At 37.9% G+C, this 17,253-nt stretch overlaps 1 protein-coding gene across 1 annotated transcript; it reads left to right on the plus strand.

Annotated features, from left to right (window-relative positions):
* Window positions 1-4,969: 4,969 nt before the first annotated feature.
* On the plus strand, window positions 4,970-15,292 carry LOC111330468 (angiopoietin-related protein 7). Its single transcript, XM_022935325.2, has 5 exons — window positions 4,970-5,109; window positions 13,013-13,189; window positions 13,280-13,660; window positions 14,122-14,427; window positions 15,059-15,292. Exons 1-4 carry the CDS (start codon window positions 5,085-5,087, stop codon window positions 14,397-14,399), a joined length of 861 nt encoding a protein of 286 aa, XP_022791060.2. The 5' UTR covers window positions 4,970-5,084; the 3' UTR covers window positions 14,400-14,427; window positions 15,059-15,292.
* Window positions 15,293-17,253: the final 1,961 nt, after the last annotated feature.

Below are 17,253 nucleotides of genomic sequence, written 5' to 3' on the forward strand. Positions count from 1 at the left end.
AAAATTATTAAAGAAATTTGATGGATTGATTGACTGGAAGTAAAAATCTAAGCGTGCGGAGATTTCTGAGAATTGAGCATGCTTCACCAAGGATTCCTCATGTTGTTGATCTTGGTAACTGAGAATGAGCAACTATTTCGGTTGAAGTATTTTCAAGTGCGGTCTGCATTCAAAAGTGCCTAATGAAGGAAATGAAATAGGGTGATCTACGTGACATCAAGCTGTTTTTAAGTGTCAAATACTAACTAACAAAACAGCTCCTGTTTATCAGTGGTTGCGGTACAAATAAGAAGAACAAAGTAGAGTAGAATAGTGTAGTGTATTGTTGGTACATGTGTAGGTTTGAGCTAAAACGATGATAAAATACAGCACTGCTAAGATAAAGCATTTAGCTACATAGGCATGTAACAGACATAATAATCGGTACTTGACAACTAATAAGGTGGTTTCTAGAAAAAAAACACAATAGAAATAACTAACAACTCGCTGCATGAAAAGAATGCTGAAAAAATTTCGTTCAAAGTACCAGAATAATAGAAAACTGAAAAGTACCAGCACTGAACGTATCTTAATCACGACAACAACAATTTGGTAAAGATCAGACAAATTAGTAATGATAACAATGAAGGTGAAAGATAAGAAACTTACTTTGGTGACGACTCGCACAGACGATAACAGAAAGTTTAACCCAAGGGCAGTCAAATGGTAACCTGTAGCTGATTGATCCTATGATCGTAGCGGTTGCGGGATAACTAACTATTACGGTTGTTACGAGTCGCCTTTTAAATACGCGCGTACGTGATTATGTGTTGCCTGAAACGCGTGTACTTCATTTCTTAAGCTTTATTCTATTTCTTAAACACGGATTAAGCTTTGCATAAACATGAAATTGCACATTCCTAACCGATGCTTGATACATTTGAGCACTTTTGTTGTAGTAATTTAAAAGCATATACAAGAAATTAATCATTCCGTTGTTATGGCGGAAGATACATGAGGTGTTAGTAGGGCAGAATACTCAGTGACGGGAAACGCTGCATGATGAAAAAATTTAGGTAGAAAATCTCTGAGATTATAAAACACTTTTAACCCATTCATTTTATTTTTTCGTGAGTTGTCTCGTTTTCATTTTCTTTTTTTTATGTTTTGTTTTGTTTTGTTTTGTTCTGTTTTGTTTTATTTTGCTTTTTCTTGCGGGTGCGATTAAAATAGATCAGCCGTTTTGTTTACGATTGGCGACCTAATCAGATTACTAATCGCAAATTCGCTTTCATAAAAGCTGCAGCAGTAATAAGAGAGTTAACCGATTTATTTCTTATTCATCAATTATAGTTAATCGGTTTATCAAAAAGACGTGATGCGGCCGCTTTTTTCGGCTCATCACTGATATTATTCTGGGTTTACGGTTACCACGGAAATTAATAGTTGAACAATGGATGTTTTAACTTAGCTAAGCTAATTTTAAACCCTTTTTCTGCGTAATTTAACCCAGGTTTGTGGTTTCTTATATATCTGAGAAGTGTACTTGCTATTTTTCCGGATGCGTCAATCTTCACATGTTATTCACCATGGGACAAACAACTGCATTCAGCTTCGAACATGACGTGCGGGAACAATTATAACAATAGCGCTATCTACTTTTCTCAAGCGAGTTTCTAGCTTGTCATGTTGGGAAGGAGGTTCCTTCCCAATATTTGTGGACAACACCATATCAGTCAAGTTTACAAGGGAACTTATTCCTCAACCATGGCCTGAACAGGAAGTTGGATAAACCATACATTCATTGGTTACTTAACCACTCCCCATGGGGCTTTTCAGGGCCATGCTTACAATACTGTACGGGGGACTTTTACCAAACTGCTTGCGCAGTTTACAATGAATAAAGGCAAATCTAACAGATGTCCCCAGTTTCCAGTAAACAGGCCAGCCCACATCACAATAATTTCGTGAGACAGTTTTTTAACGTCCCCTGCCTAATCAAATTAACTAATTAATAGATGCATGAGGTGGGACCTACCGTTTATTCGTCCTTATCCGAGAAGACTAGAATGTCTATCCATTTCTTGATATTATAGACAGGTAGCACATTCTCCTCAGTTATTTTAAGACTTTGAGTACTGGTCCGGCCGGGGCTTAAACCCTCGACCTCCCGCACAACAGTCCGGCGCTCTATCCAATTGAGCTAACCGGGAGGTGGTAGGTCGCCTTTTATAATTCTCCTCTTCACCCTAAACTTTTCTGATGTCTCGGATAAAACCAAACTCCAGAACAATTCCGCCGGCGGCGACTGAGAAAACTCTCACGTCTGCGCAAAACCAACATCATGTTCGTTAGAACTTGCTTGGAAATTTGCGTAGCAGGCGTTAGATATGAGAGGGACTTCCTTAACCTTGATTGTGGTGCAACGAAACCCAAACAAAGAAAGAGAAGCGAGAAAATGAGAGCGTGATCCTCGAAGTCTTCCATTTTGTTGGTTTGTCATTTATGTCAATTAAGTTCACTCACTTCACAACCCATTTCAGTGCAGCCGCTTATAAAATATAACTCGGTTATTGCAACCTCAACCAAATTTTAACCGAGTAAATTATTTGAAAATTTTAACCAAGTTTCTAAAAAATAAGCCCGCTTAACTCTCTTAATAGTGCGGCCGCAGCAAGTAGCGGAAACAGATCGCAGACTAGTTCAGTTGGTGGCTTCACCTTAATAAAAATTGCATTGAACTTTGCCAACTCAAGTTCAAGTGAATTAAAATATAAGCGAAAAGCGGCCGCTCTCGCGAGATTTCCGGTTGTCAATTGCTAAGCAACGAGAAAATCGCTTTTGAAAACACGATCGCAGCTTGTCTTGTAATCTTCATTCAAGAGTTTGTAATACACAATTGAGTGGGGTGTTCGAGATTACGAACACTAAGACCCCCTAAAATCGAATCCGTCGAAATATAAAGTTAAATTGTTATCTCCTGTCCGATTCTTTCCACCGACTTTTTTGTCAAATTAAACGGTATGTTTTGGGGTCTTAGTTTTCGTAATTTCGAAAACAAAGATTCCTCTTAGTTTTCGTCATTACGGAAACTAAGACCCCCAAACTAATCTGTAACATTTCTACAAAGTCGACTCATTTTATAATCCGTATAACAACCAAAAACTACTATCATTCGCGTGTTAGACGATCCGCTTCTTCTAACAATTTGCAGCCATATATTATTAGCATTGTGGCTTTATAAAAAGGATGAAAACCACAGACTACCTACATATAATTGTACACTGAAAATATCTCTTATCCTTATTGGTATATATAATTTTATATAATATATAATTTTACTGTATAATTATACAATAAAATTATATAATTTTTATTGTTTATCCTTAAAGTCATAAAATTGGTTTTCTACTCGAGATAGATTTTTGTCTTCGTTGTAGGCTATGTCGCTGCGACCTCAACGCCTGATTGTCAAGTGGTCAACGGTTTTATCGGTTAAACATCACATAAAAATACGGATTTTTTTTCCTTTTATGGCCAGGGGAAAGATAGAAAAGCGCTTTTATAAAAAGGGCGACTGACAGGAGTATATATTACATTGCGTTTTTTTAATAGTTTATTTCTATCGTTGCCACCCCGGCGGAGATCACCGGGTTATAATGTAAAGGTAGCTGAGGGGTAGGTGTGGGAAGCAAGAAGAAATAGTCTGTGAGGGACAATCACTAAAATCACTCATTAAATTAAAAAAACAAATTCAATTGATTGAATGAATTTCCTGTACTCGACAATTTTTAGTTCTAATTTCAGAATAATAAAATAAACAAAAAACCTTAGCAAGGAAGTATTTGTAGGCCAGCGATGTACTTGCAATGACAACTCTGAGATATTAAACAGTTGTAAATATTTAACAATAGAAATTACCTTGTTCAATCCTTTTTCGTGGCTTAGTTAAGACAACACGAAACCTTTTCAGTTTCCGGTATTTCACCATTTTATCACAAATCTCATTGTTGACCTCGAAACCTATCAGTAGCTCTGTCCTTAAAATATAGCATTTCTCACGAACTCGCACCTCTTTGAAGAATGGCCGGCCTTAAAAAGTTGCTGCTATCCAATTATTAATATCGTTTTTCGCTGCCGTCGAAGTGGAATGTCCGCTCCAAAAAAACGTCTACAGGTTGTTTTGCTAACGTTTAAGAATGAAAAGTGAAATTTTAAAATGTATTTAGCGCAATACATACTCTTTCTTGGGTTTATCTTAAACAAACAAAGCTGTTCTATCGCTCCTGCCAGTTGGAATCACTTACTGAAACAGAAGGGATATATTTCCATGAAAACATTTCTATTAATAATCCCTGCCACAGACGAAAGAAAATCAAGAATTTGACACTACTGATGCGTTTGGCGATGACTACCCTAAAATACCTATAAACAGGGGTTAAGCCGGACAACATGAAACTAAGTCTTATTATATATACCGTTTAAGATTCCCGAATGGAAGATTAACTGATTTTCACCTTTAAATCACGAATTCCATGTTTTAAGTCAAAGCCTATCACAAGTTCAACCTCAGGGCTCTCCGCAGTTCTCACGAACTTGCATTTTGGCCCCCAAAGATTGTTGTTATTCAGTTAAGTATATCATCTTTCATTACCGCGAAAGTGAAATGCTTGCTCCAACAAAACATTGGCTTCCCTTGCTTCCGTTTATATTAAGAATGGAAAGCAAACCCCTAAAATGTATTTGGCGCAATTCTAACCTCGTTTGGAGCCTTTCTTAACGTAACTTACCAAAAAATGGCTGAAACAGAACCAATATAATGGGTCACTCGTCACGTTAAAATCAATACGATTAGGGCTGTCTTTGAAGATAACGGAAGTACTTTACTCTGACGACTTAAAAAGGCGTGGTGCATAGAACATATGTCCACGTAGCTCTGTCGGGTATAGAAAGCTTAGCGTGGGGTTGATTCCAATCAGTTTGACAAAGCCTTGCCAACACACGTTTTCTGTAGAGCTGCTCGATTGTCCTTTCAGTCGTCGTCAAAAACTTTATTTCTGGCAGCGTTTCTCATTAACACTCCATACAACACCAAACGAATTACAATGAGAGGCATTCGACGAGGAATAGGTATGTGAAATATGGCTGTTTTGTATATAATTCCTATCTTGAAGAAATTTCGTCAAAAACTGAAGTATTGCTTAGATCTGATATAGTTCAGTTTTAAATATAAGACTTTTTGTTCATTCATGTCCTTTAAAGCTCACTAAAGCTCACGAATTTGAAGATGCTGAGGGTTGTACTAACTTCTAACCCATGAATTTTGTATGCGACACTTAATCTTACAAACAGAAAAAACTTTCCAAAAGCCCACTCTGTATCATCAATAGTGAAGAACAGACGTCGAACTCCAGAAGTCTGGGAATATCTCTTAATGGTGGCATTAGACATAGAGCAGTCAGGTTGCCTGACGTAGTCGAATTTGTACCCTCTTAGGGGCCTGTAATGCCCTATAATTTTCGTTTTTTTAGTCCTATGTTGCGAAATTAACGGGCTTTAGGCGCTTTTTTCTTCTTCTTCTTCTTCTTCTTCTTCTTCTTCTTCTTCTTCTTCTTCTTCTTCTCCTTTTCTTCTTCTTCTTCTTATTATTATTTTCCTCTTTTCCTCCTCCGCCTCCTCCTCCTCATCCTCCTCCTCCTCCTCCTCCTCCTCCTTCTCCTTCTTCTTCTTCTTCTTCTTCTTCTTCTTCTTCTTTTTCTTCTTCTTCTTCTTCTTCTTCTTCTTCTTCTAAATATTGCTCTATGTTTTATTTTCTCATATCTCCAAAGGAGTATTGTACTTATTCTGTTTCTCAAGTTAATTTGGCTCAAAGTCTACTGCGCTTGGAGAAATCATGATCTCGATACAGGAGAAGTTCCAATGTATCATCAAAATCTACATAAAGCGTCAATTCAATTTCTCTCTGGTGTAAAGATCATTGTCTTCTAATCTGATGCAGTGTTCGTGCAACCGAGGTGCAAGTTCGATTTACATTAAAAGTCCACTTTAAACATTGAGTACCAACACTGACTTATATTTGTGATTATAATGTGGAGTATTACAGACGAGTGAAAGCAAGTCCTGTGAATTTTTTCTTGGTGCAACCAAAGTCCAGTTGCCGCAGATTGCTGGTATAAGGAAATGGGGGACAGATCTCTGCCTTTCTGTTAAGCCACACCAGTGGTCCGAATAATTAAAGTTTCCCTACATTTTTCAGTCAAGTAGTTTACAATCAATCGCCCAAGGGAGTAAAAATTCACTTTCCCGACCGAAACTTATCGCCAAACTAAAGTAAAAGGAGACATTTATTGTCACCGGGTCTTGACCTAGAAGTTTGTCAATTGCGCAAGCTCGTCTTGAATTTGTCAGGATCAGCATTACGTAACATGCACGGCGAAGAAATAAGGAAGTTGTGCTTAAGAAAAGAGAAAGCCTGTCAAACAAAGTACATCTCCCAATCTCATAAAGAAAAAAAATCCTATGTACCTCCTGAGCAAACACCACTTATCTCTCTCACATCCCATGAAAGTTCATTCGGTTTTGAAGAAAAAAGATGTGACGACCTGAGGGCCACAACTCTCTTATTTAGTAATTGATATTGGAAGACATTTCACCTACTTTAGGGTTTTATGTCCTCGAAAAAGGAAAGCCACAACTGAAAAAAGAAATTACATTTCGGTATGACTGGCAAAGTGTCTTGGAAAATTCGTTAGCTCTCCCTGGATTAGTTACCAAAGCTTATTTATGAATTCAGCTTTAGCAACTTATAAGATTGGTTTCCTTTTCTCGGTACTACACAGCAAGATTATTTGTAATGTGCTGAATGCTTCTCGATGATTTTAAAGGTTTTAATTCGTATACCTGGAGCATGAAATTATGTTCAGGAAAACGAGAGGCTGTCTTCGATCACTTCCTTCGCTCGGTTTCACGAAATATACGTTTCAGTTTGACGATGACCTGGAATTCGAATACAGTTTACTGTTTCTCTCGGAAGTATTATCCTCAGAGCACTCAAAGTTTCCTGGATTCGAAGTAATTTTAGTTAAAATTTACTCAGAAATCAAGATTTTAGATGAAAATTTCAGAGCATAATGAGCGATCAGATTTCAAAGACGCTGACTTTGAAATCTTTCAAAGGTGTTGCGTGTTAACCGAAAAAACTACAACTAAAACGTAAGGTATAAATGAGGAAGAAATATTTCGAGACAAAATGCTACATTCAAAAAAATTCCAAATATGTTATTTAAAAGCGAATAAGTCTGAATTCGTTGCTTATTGGCGATTCACGCAACAGGTTCAACGTGCTTGATCGAAGACTACTAAATTGCTTTGCGTTATCTTAAAAATTATGAAAGTTGTAAGATTTAGATTAATGTACTCTGTCGCACAATACCTCAAAGACAAATCAACACTTAAAAATTATATCTACCGGACCAAACAATGATCTAAAATTGCCATGCTGGCCTACTTAAGTTAACAAACTTATTCAGTTTTTACTTTCAAGCCATTGGTATCGTGTTTGGAAATTTTAGTATCGATCAAACTGACCGAGAGCTATTTTCGTCGTTTTCATTGCTTTCAAACTCGAGTATCCTTCCACAAATTTGTTTTTCATATAAACCTCCTAAATTAAAGATCTTCCTTTTCTCGCAAAAGTCGTAGCCAAGCTGGAGAGGAACTTTGCAATAAATCGCAGAGCCATTGGTATCGCGTTTGGAAATATTTGTATTGATCAAACTGAACGAGAGCTCTTTTCATCGTTTTCTTTGCTTTCTGATTCGAGTGTCCTTCCATAAATTTGTTTTAAATTTAAAGCTCCTAAATTAAAGATCTTCCTTTTCTCGCAAAATTCGTAGCCAATCTGGAAAGTAACTTTGCGATAAATCGCGGAGGGAAGTGTCAGTCTCGAACGAAGTGTCAGTCTCGAACCCTTTGTTGACTGACGTCATGACGCACGCTCGCGCGATCGAATTTAATCATGCGAATTTACTAGCTCTGTCGTGTTTCTTGTCATGAGTAGTCGTTATATCTTTATGTTGAAAATAGTAGTGATCGATATATCGATCGATCAATCGGATTGATTGATTGATTGATAACTGATGATGTCACTATCCTCTAACTGTCACTGCAGTCCATTTTATTTTATATAGTGCTAGGCCGGGATACGATTATGGCCTCACGAACATCAAAAATAAAAATCAGGTGACCAGGAGTGAAGTTTCTTTAGTAAAACTGCTCCGCGGACAGAATCAAGAATGAAAAGTGGGTTCCCTCTCTGTTTAACGCGCAAAGGTTAAGAATTGTGCTAGGTAATTGAATCGGTCAAACAATTACCCACGGTGACCGTGTTTTCAAGTTGCTGGATAAAAAGTTGATGTTTCATTATAGTAATTAAAAATTAACACACGCGTAAATAAATCTATTTATCTATTTGTGCTTATGGCAGGGGATTCACAAGGTATTCGCATGTAGCAGAACACCTTGCATTACCAAGCTTGAATGGAAGACAATTTTCCTCGAATGGCTGGCTATAATTTATAAAAGCTTCTCAGAACGTGAAACACATATGGCCTTTTTGAGCAAGAGTTACCAATAATATTAGGCAATACAGGACTTTTTCCTGTTCAAATAGCCTCTTCTTAACACGAGAAGGTTTGGAAGAATTTGATCAATTCGTGCAAACCCGAGACGCTATTCCCTTGAACTCCCTCGAGATGTCATCCAGCTGACGATCAACGAGGCACGCAAATTTAAAGTGCTAAAGTTCTTTTTTCTTTTGCTGTTGTTCCCTCGGGCTCAGATGGATTGAGATAGCCAAACTCAAAGTCAAAATTTGCCCAAAAATTCTCTTTATCCATTATATTTGTATGTGGAATACTTTTTTGCGAGCGCTGCGAAAGATCTGAGATGACGTCAAAACCGTCTTTGCATTTGTGCAATCTCCTTTAAATATTTCACAATAAGCATTTTCAGCGGATATCGTCATTTTCCTTCTCGCTGATATTGATACCAATACTGGTGTCACGGATGATGTAGGAGGTTAGGATAACAAGGCAGAGACAAGAGATTAATCGCAAAAAACGTACGAGCACGCACTCCTGTCAGGTAGGTGCCTGAGAGTCCTGTTGGTCTCTAAAAGCTTGCCACCACAATTTTCTGCAGAGATTCTCATTTTCTATTCGGTCATGTATGGCTGCATACATACTAAGAATTACATCCAAATAAGATAAAAATAAGTTTTACTCAACAAGGAAAAGGTATGTGACGTAAGGCTTTTTGGCGTACAATCTGCAAAGTACATAAACTTCCATAAACAATGCGCTCCATCTACTTCTTTATTTTTCAAATATAGGACTTTTCGTAGAACATAATGTCACTTAATGCGAAAGGTTTTCAACTTAAAGCGGCAAACAGATGTAGGAACTGTGTTATACCATGAGGATTTGCATGCACGACTTCATTGTACATAATTCAAGACCTCTCGAAAAGCGTTTTCTGTATCATCAATCGGCAAGGGACAGAAGTCTAACTCTAGACGTTTCGTAATGGTTTTCGATGCTAGTTTAGATAACGCACAGTCTTCTTATCTAGCAAAGTTGAATCTTTACGCTTGTGACTGCCTATAACAAGACTTTCTACTTTGTTCTGCACAATTCGATTTCCAAGTCCAAAAAATCGGCTTGTTTAATCGTTTGATCGAAAACATTCTATTAAGGTGAGCTAGCCTGCACAGTAGGGACAATTTTACCAGTCAGTGTTTAGCAGTTTCTTGTTGCTTCTACCATCGCACGGTGGCGGAATGCAAACATGGCCAGTCGAATAACGTAAGCTTTATTAACCAGCCCAGATAAGGCGCCGGATAGAAGTGAGCTCTTTCAGTTTCTAATTCGCTTCTGCATTGAGGACGGCAAGTCAATGTCGAGTCAGTGGCGAGCTAGACTAACGTATAAACTTTAGTCAAGTTTTGAAAATGGCTCCCCAAACAAGTATCATGAGAGTATAGAGCTGTTTTATAGTCCTTTTTGTCGAGTTTCATAGGGTGTAAGGACAAATTTAATGCCATGCTTTATTCCTTTCCAGTCCTTATCAACTCGTGCGTACGCGATAGCGCAGAAACGAGTTATTGTGGGCCCTTTGGGGTATACAAATTGACGGTGACTCTCAGTTATTTGTCGTAATTAGTAGGCTCCGAACTCGAGATCTATCCTTCCGAAGAAGTCCGAAGTCCTGGCGCCATTGTCATTGCATCGATTGTTGCGATGTTTATTGCCTTTACACGGCTATTTCGACATTTACTAAATTGAAATGGACTTCGAATGTTTTAGATTAGCGCTATGATCAACTTAAAAACCAAATTTGAAGGGTCTTCCAATCGTCCATGCGCTAAACATTAACTCTGAAACTAAGTTACTGAATCTATGAATTAAAACTGTCAAATTTCCTAAACTGCGGAAATGTTAAAAAAATTAGAGCCACGTCAGGGGACCGGACAAATGCATCAAACTATCGACCTATCAATATATTGCTTACACTCAGCAAGATTCCTGAGAAAGCCGTACATACACAGTTATACCAATTCCTGGTTGCTAATAAGCTCCTTTCAGGAAAACAGTTTGGATTCCGGAAGAGACTGTCCACCACATCTGCCTTGACAACCTTTGCCGGCCAACGAAGTCCTTCTCAATATGGAACAGGGTAAACTATGTGGAACCGTGTTTTTTTATATCTAACAAAAGCTTTTGATACGGTGGATCACCAGATCTTATTGTCTAAGCTATCGACGTATGGTTTGTCTGGAAATTCCCTTCAATGGTTTCGTTCTTATATCACTGACCGAAAACAGCGAACATCTTGTGGGAATGAGATTTCTAACGAGTTGCCAGTAACTCACGGGGCTCCACAGGGTAGCATTTTAGGCCCCTTGTTGTTTGCCATTTATATAAACGATCTGCCAAGCACTCTAGAATACTGCTGTGCGTCCCTCTATACAGATTATACCGGAATTTACTGTTACGGCTCATCTTCTCATGAGATCAGTGATAAGCCAATTCGCGACTTGTTGGCCGTAGCTATTTGGTTAAATGCTCACAAACTTACTTTCAACCTTGAAAAAACTAAATGCATGCTTTTAGGTAGCAATAGAAAATTGGAAAGCAAAATAACTGTCTCTATCAATTTTCGACCACAATGTAAATAATATCAACAGCTTCAAATACCTTGGAATTTTTATATCATCTTATTCTACATGGACAAATCATGTCCAATACATTGCTAGCAAACTTAATCAAAGGCTTGGTCCCGTAAAACACATTAAGCATTTATTACCTTTTAGTGCGCGCCTTCTATTTTACAATACTCTTGTAATGCCTTTATTTGATGATGCAGACCTTGTTTCGGGAGACAAGAATAATATAACCTTAATGACCAGTTTGCAAGTCTTGCAGAATAAGGCTGCTAAAATAACTTTAGACAGACCTATTTATTCGTCTGCTGAGCATGCGCTTGCCACTCTTAAGTGGTTTCCATTAGAAAAAAGGCGTTTTCAGAGAAGTGTTTAAATGGACTTGTTGGGCATGATTTGAACTTCATAAGACAGCATGAACAACATGATTATAAGACAAGAACTAAGCTAAATCTTAAACTTCGAAGTGTCAAGAGGAATTGGGTAGACAACGGACAACTTTTCATGCCATCAAGGATTTTAACTCTCTTGGCCAAGCAATCCGTTATTCTTAATATTTTTTAATGTAATCTTTTAAATTTGTGACTTCCTGAATTTCATACCATTTTTTTTTTTAATCTGTGATCCATATGAATTTAAGTTAATGTGTTGTTTCTTTTTTATATTTTCTACATATTTTTAATTTTTTTAATTCTTTGTTGGAGATCCTTTTTGAACACCATATTTTATTTGAAAAAGTCATCTCAATAAAGATTGTTATTATTACAGAGTTTTTCATTGACAGAGCAATGGAAATTCCGGCGGAAACATGTACCTATGACTTTTAAAAAAAGTGAATTGACGGCATTATAAAAAAAGGGGGGAAAATGTACAGAACAAAGGAAATTAATGTTTAGAAGTGTCTCCCACCAAAAATCGAACACGGACAGTCTATGGAGACCTAAGTATATCCATATCACCACTACGTCCCTGAGTAAAACTGTTTGAGAAAAATTAGCTACTCATGCCACAAGCTGAATTTGGCATTTGGGAAGTAATCACATCGTCAGCAAAGTTTATCAAATCATTAGCTTATACGGCTGTTTCGACATTTGCTAGATTGAAATTGACTTCGAATGTCTCAGGTTAGAGCTATGATCCACTTGAAGATTGAATTGTAGGGGTCTTTGAAAGGCCAAGACGTAAACATCACGAAGAGCACCGTAAAAGTGTGAGCCTCTGTTTACTTTCGTATACCTTTATCTACTATAATTTACCTTCATCTTAATCATCTACCATCATTTACCTAAATTTACCATCTTTTACCACCATCTACTTTCATCTACATTCATATTTCTTCATCTACCATAGTTTTTCCTTGATCACCTTCCATTACCATAATTGACATGTATCTACCTTCCTCTACTTTCATCGCCTTTCATCTATCTGAATTTAACCTCATCTATCTCCATGTTCTTTCATCTGACATCATTTATTTACCTTCATATACCGTCCTCTACTTCCATTTACCTTCCTTTATCTTCAAAGATCGTCCTTAACCCTCTTCTATCTTCATCCACCTTTATCTGCGTTCATTGTCCTTTATCCTCTTTCAGTTATCTCCATTTTCATCTTCATTCATCTGCTCTCCTCTACCTAGCTACATCCACCTTCATCTGCCATTATTAACATTTAAATACCTTCGTCTTCTTTCCTCCTCCTCCCAGGCCTGCAGGTATACCTTCGGCGGATGTTTATCCGAACTCTCTTACTAATCCTGGATCTGCCCCAGGGAGTAACTTCACATTGTATAATCAGATTTCTTTCCTTTAGGTTCTGTTACGCTCTTCCTGGCACTTTCAGTGACTTTTCAAATAAAACCATCAACCCGTGCAGCCCCAATAGATTGCAAAAAGAATACTGCTGTCTGCTTGGAAGAAATAATAAAGGAAATCACTCAAGTTCGATTTGAGGTTAACATTCTCATGGAGAACAAAACATTGGCGAGAGGTAAGTAAAAAACTCTAAGATCGTGTGTGTTGGTTGATACCATTATTACCATTTATTCATATTGATTCTTATCATGATTTTTTTGATCAGCTAAGAACTGTGCTGAGCTGTACAAATCCGGCCGAAGGATCAGCGGTGTTTACGCAATCGACCCAGATGGTTTAGGTGCCTTTAATGTGTATTGTGACCAAACAACAGCCGGTGGGGGCTGGGCAGTGTTTCAGAGGAGACTAGATGGCTCTTTTGATTTTAACCGCACTTGGAACGACTACAAACATGGCTTCGGTAACTTGGTCGGTGAATTTTGGCTTGGCCTGGACAAGATAAACCGCCTGACACGAAATGAGACATATAACAAGCTTCGAGTAGATCTGGGAGTAACTACTGACAAAACCGTTCACGCTGAGTATGACTGGTTCGGGATTGGGACCGAGATGGCTAAGTATCGGCTGTACATTGGCAATATTACAAGTAATTAAACCATTTTTTTTTTTTTACCATTCATCGTGCGATTTTTATATATCAGAGAGATTTAGCACCGCCTTTACGCGAAACAGCTAACGTTAGCTTGTTCTTTCACATTTCAAGTAAGACAACGTGAACCTTACTGCTTTAGCTTCGCGTAAGCTCACGTCATGGTGTTTCACAATCTGCTATTTCATCTAAAAACGAAAAGCGCCCTGTTTCTAATAAGTTCCCTTCCCCGGGGTACCAAAAGTAAATAAGTGCCCCGGGCGCTACGTCGAATCAGTACGATATGATGCTAGGAGAAATTTACTTCATCGAAACAGCATGTCACTATTGTTCGAGTTAAATTTTCCTCTGGTTTTGTTTTTTTTCGGTTTTTACGACAAAAACTAAGCTGTTGGCCTCCAAGATGTTATCTTGATCGTAAACTTTTGCAAATTCCTTTTCTTTTTATTTCGGAACAGATGCGACGGTTTTCTCTGATTCCCTTAGTCCTCACAGAGATTTCGCTTTTGGTACCTGGGATAGAAATTCAGCTGATTGCGCTCAAAAAAGAGGCGGAGGCTGGTGGTATGGCAACAATAGTTATTGTGCTATTTTGTCGAATCTCAACGGAATTTATCCGCGTTGTGGAAATAAAACCAGGGCTGATATCCACTGGGGAAAATTGGTTTCAAACAGTGCCGAGAGCAGTGCTCCCACATCGACTGAAATGAAAATTAGATCAGTGGACTTCTTTTAGAACTTTCAGACGAATAAGTGAACACCCTGTAAGTGAATAGTGATTCTCAGTTCTAATAAGATGCCTTCGGAGGTGACAAGTTATGTAAGATTCGCCTTTACCTTGCTTTTACTACGATTGTGATTTGCTGATTAGTGATAACGTGGCCTTCAGTTGCTTGACTGTTTCCCTCACGTCCAGACACAAAGTACAGTAATTTCCATACATTGTGATGTACTTTATGAACCATTAGTTGAAAATGCTACCAGGCGCGGAACTCCCTTTTGTCGGAAATACTCGACTTCCCCTACCTTTCCCGGCCGCATTATGCTTACGAGGTATGGAACAGGCTTACAAGCCAAAAATGACTTGCTACGCTCCTGGCTACAACTCACGGTTAAAATTAAACTTTTTTATAAATACATACGAATGAAAATGCAGTAGTTAATTGTTTGTTTTACCCATCTCTAGAGTTTTAAAGCTAAAATGGTGTTGGCTTCCTAAAATAACTAGAAAGTTAACAAGTCTAGGAAGCCAAATAACGTTTCTTGTCGTTCATGTATTAATGAAAAGGCACTGAAAAAACAAACACACATGTCAGCATAATTCGAAATTTAAAAATCGTTCCTATTTTATGGTAACTTTGACAAATTTTTTAAAGGAATCATTTTTTTTTTCAGATTTCAGCTGTTTGCACGGACGTACCTGCGTACATGGACGATACGCACCTGGTCTAGAAAATATATTTACTGGTATAAATAGTGTCACTGATGAATGCACTCTTGTTTATTGTAGGCTTGTCATATCTTTGTACATTTTCATATTTTCGAGAGATCTACGTTTGAATACATGTATCTAGTAAAGCAGTGATCCTCGCAGAGAGGTACCGAATTAAAGCAATTGTTAAAAAGAAACCTGTGTCTGCCAGACACTAGTTGGGCGATATTACGGACTGAGGTACAAGGCACAGGGGATGCACATTCAAGTATGTTGAGCGGTGATCATTGGACAGAGGAGGATGAGAGCTGTATGATTGTAATTCATCAAAGAATATGTATAATACAAGCAAGCATAATCGGAACTGAATATTTCTAGGAAAGTGTTTTACAAAAATTTGTTTTAAAGTTTCGTTAAGTAAGCCGTGTCGAGCAGTTCAATTGAAAAGCACAACATATTTCAACTCCAGAAAAAACTAAGCCGCAAATCATTGTTCGACTTGATGTCGAATGTAATGCGAGATTGCAATATATTGGCTTCGCTTTATCATGCTCTGTGATTAATGCAAAAAAATTCCTGCCATCCTTTCAGTATATGAGTTGGAAAACTGAAACCAGTTATGTCGTGACCACTCTCGTCTTCTAGTACTTCAGACGATTTACTTCTTATTAAATTACTTCCCGCAGGTTCCATCTTATATTTTCCTTTGTTGTAATCGGCTGTTTTGTAGTTTTTAAGTTTTGATTTACGAAAATCAATCAAAATGTACTTTTATTATTTTTTGGTTATTTACAAACCTCACACGGCGTCTTAGGAACACCATTGCGGATCCAAAACGCTGTGGTTACGATATCGGAAAGCCAAACAGGAGCTACTCTCTTCATTCTCTCCACTCGGTCTCTCCACAACTTATCAAAGTTTAATTCTTTGCCTTTTCCCTTTGTTTTGTTCTATTTTTCTTTAAGATCTTCCAAATTCATTTTTCTAAAGGCAGATCTACTTCAACTATCGGTCCCCAGTGTTGATAGCGACTCATCTAAGATTAGGTCTGATGAAACGTGTAGAGCTTGATCAAATAAAAAAGTTGTTTCACTTTCTAATTTCTCTCTGCATTCTTCTGTTAAAGTCGAGGAGGCATCAGACTTCATGATCTTCTTACATTTTCAGAGCACTTTATTTGATTGAGTGTCAGTGGTTCGAATCCCGTACAGGCCTGAAATTTTTTTCAGGTCTGATTTTCACTATAGAAAAAACCAGGAAAGATTTATTACTCGACGTTTCGGGGTCATCGTGACTCCATTATCAAGAGACTAGTTTAAAAACATGCAAATAAGGAAAGGTACAAGAATAGCATAAATTAGACTGAACGGCTTAAACAAACACCTTGGCGCGGATGGAATCCGTTTGCACGTTCAGTGTTGGCTTACGCATGCGAATATACAACATTTCATTAACAAGGCAATCAAATTTGCCGTTACATTTCGTGATGACGTTGAATTTTTTAAATGTAACCTGTGTGATGCAGGGTATGTGGGCTATACTCGTGGTCACTTACACGAGCGCGTAGAAGTGCACACAAGGAAATCATCTTCTATCTACAAACACTACCACCTCCAGCACAATAGTGAAATGCCTGAACGCTTGATCGAGCAATTCAACGTCATCACGAAATGTAACGGCAAATTTGATTGCCTTGTTAATGAAATGTTGTATATTCGCATGCGTAAGCCAACACTGAACGTGCAAACGGATTCCATCCGCGCCAAGGTGTTTGTTTAAGCCGTTCAGTCTAATTTATGCTATTCTTGTACCTTTCCTTATTTGCATGTTTTTAAACTAGTCTCTTGATAATGGAGTCACGATGACCCCGAAACGTCGAGTAATAAATCTTTCCTGGTTTTTTCTATGCCTTTGCTTTAGCAAATCCCTGCTGATCAAGATTTTCACTATTGCTCAAATAGTGCTTTACTGCGAAGGATCGTGCACATATACGTCTCATAACCGCAGTTCATACATATGTTTCATATGTTTGTTGTTGTTTCATTTCAACTTTGTTGATATATTCAAATTATTTCGTTACCCCACCGACGCAGCCCCAAACAGTTTCTTTAGAAACTATCAGCCGTTACACATGTACTGTTTAGAAGAGCGCTGTACA

The sequence above is a fragment of the Stylophora pistillata genome, chromosome 11 (genome assembly GCF_964205215.1).
Source record: "Stylophora pistillata chromosome 11, jaStyPist1.2, whole genome shotgun sequence".
In the NCBI taxonomy this organism is placed as follows: Eukaryota; Metazoa; Cnidaria; class Anthozoa; order Scleractinia; family Pocilloporidae; genus Stylophora; species Stylophora pistillata.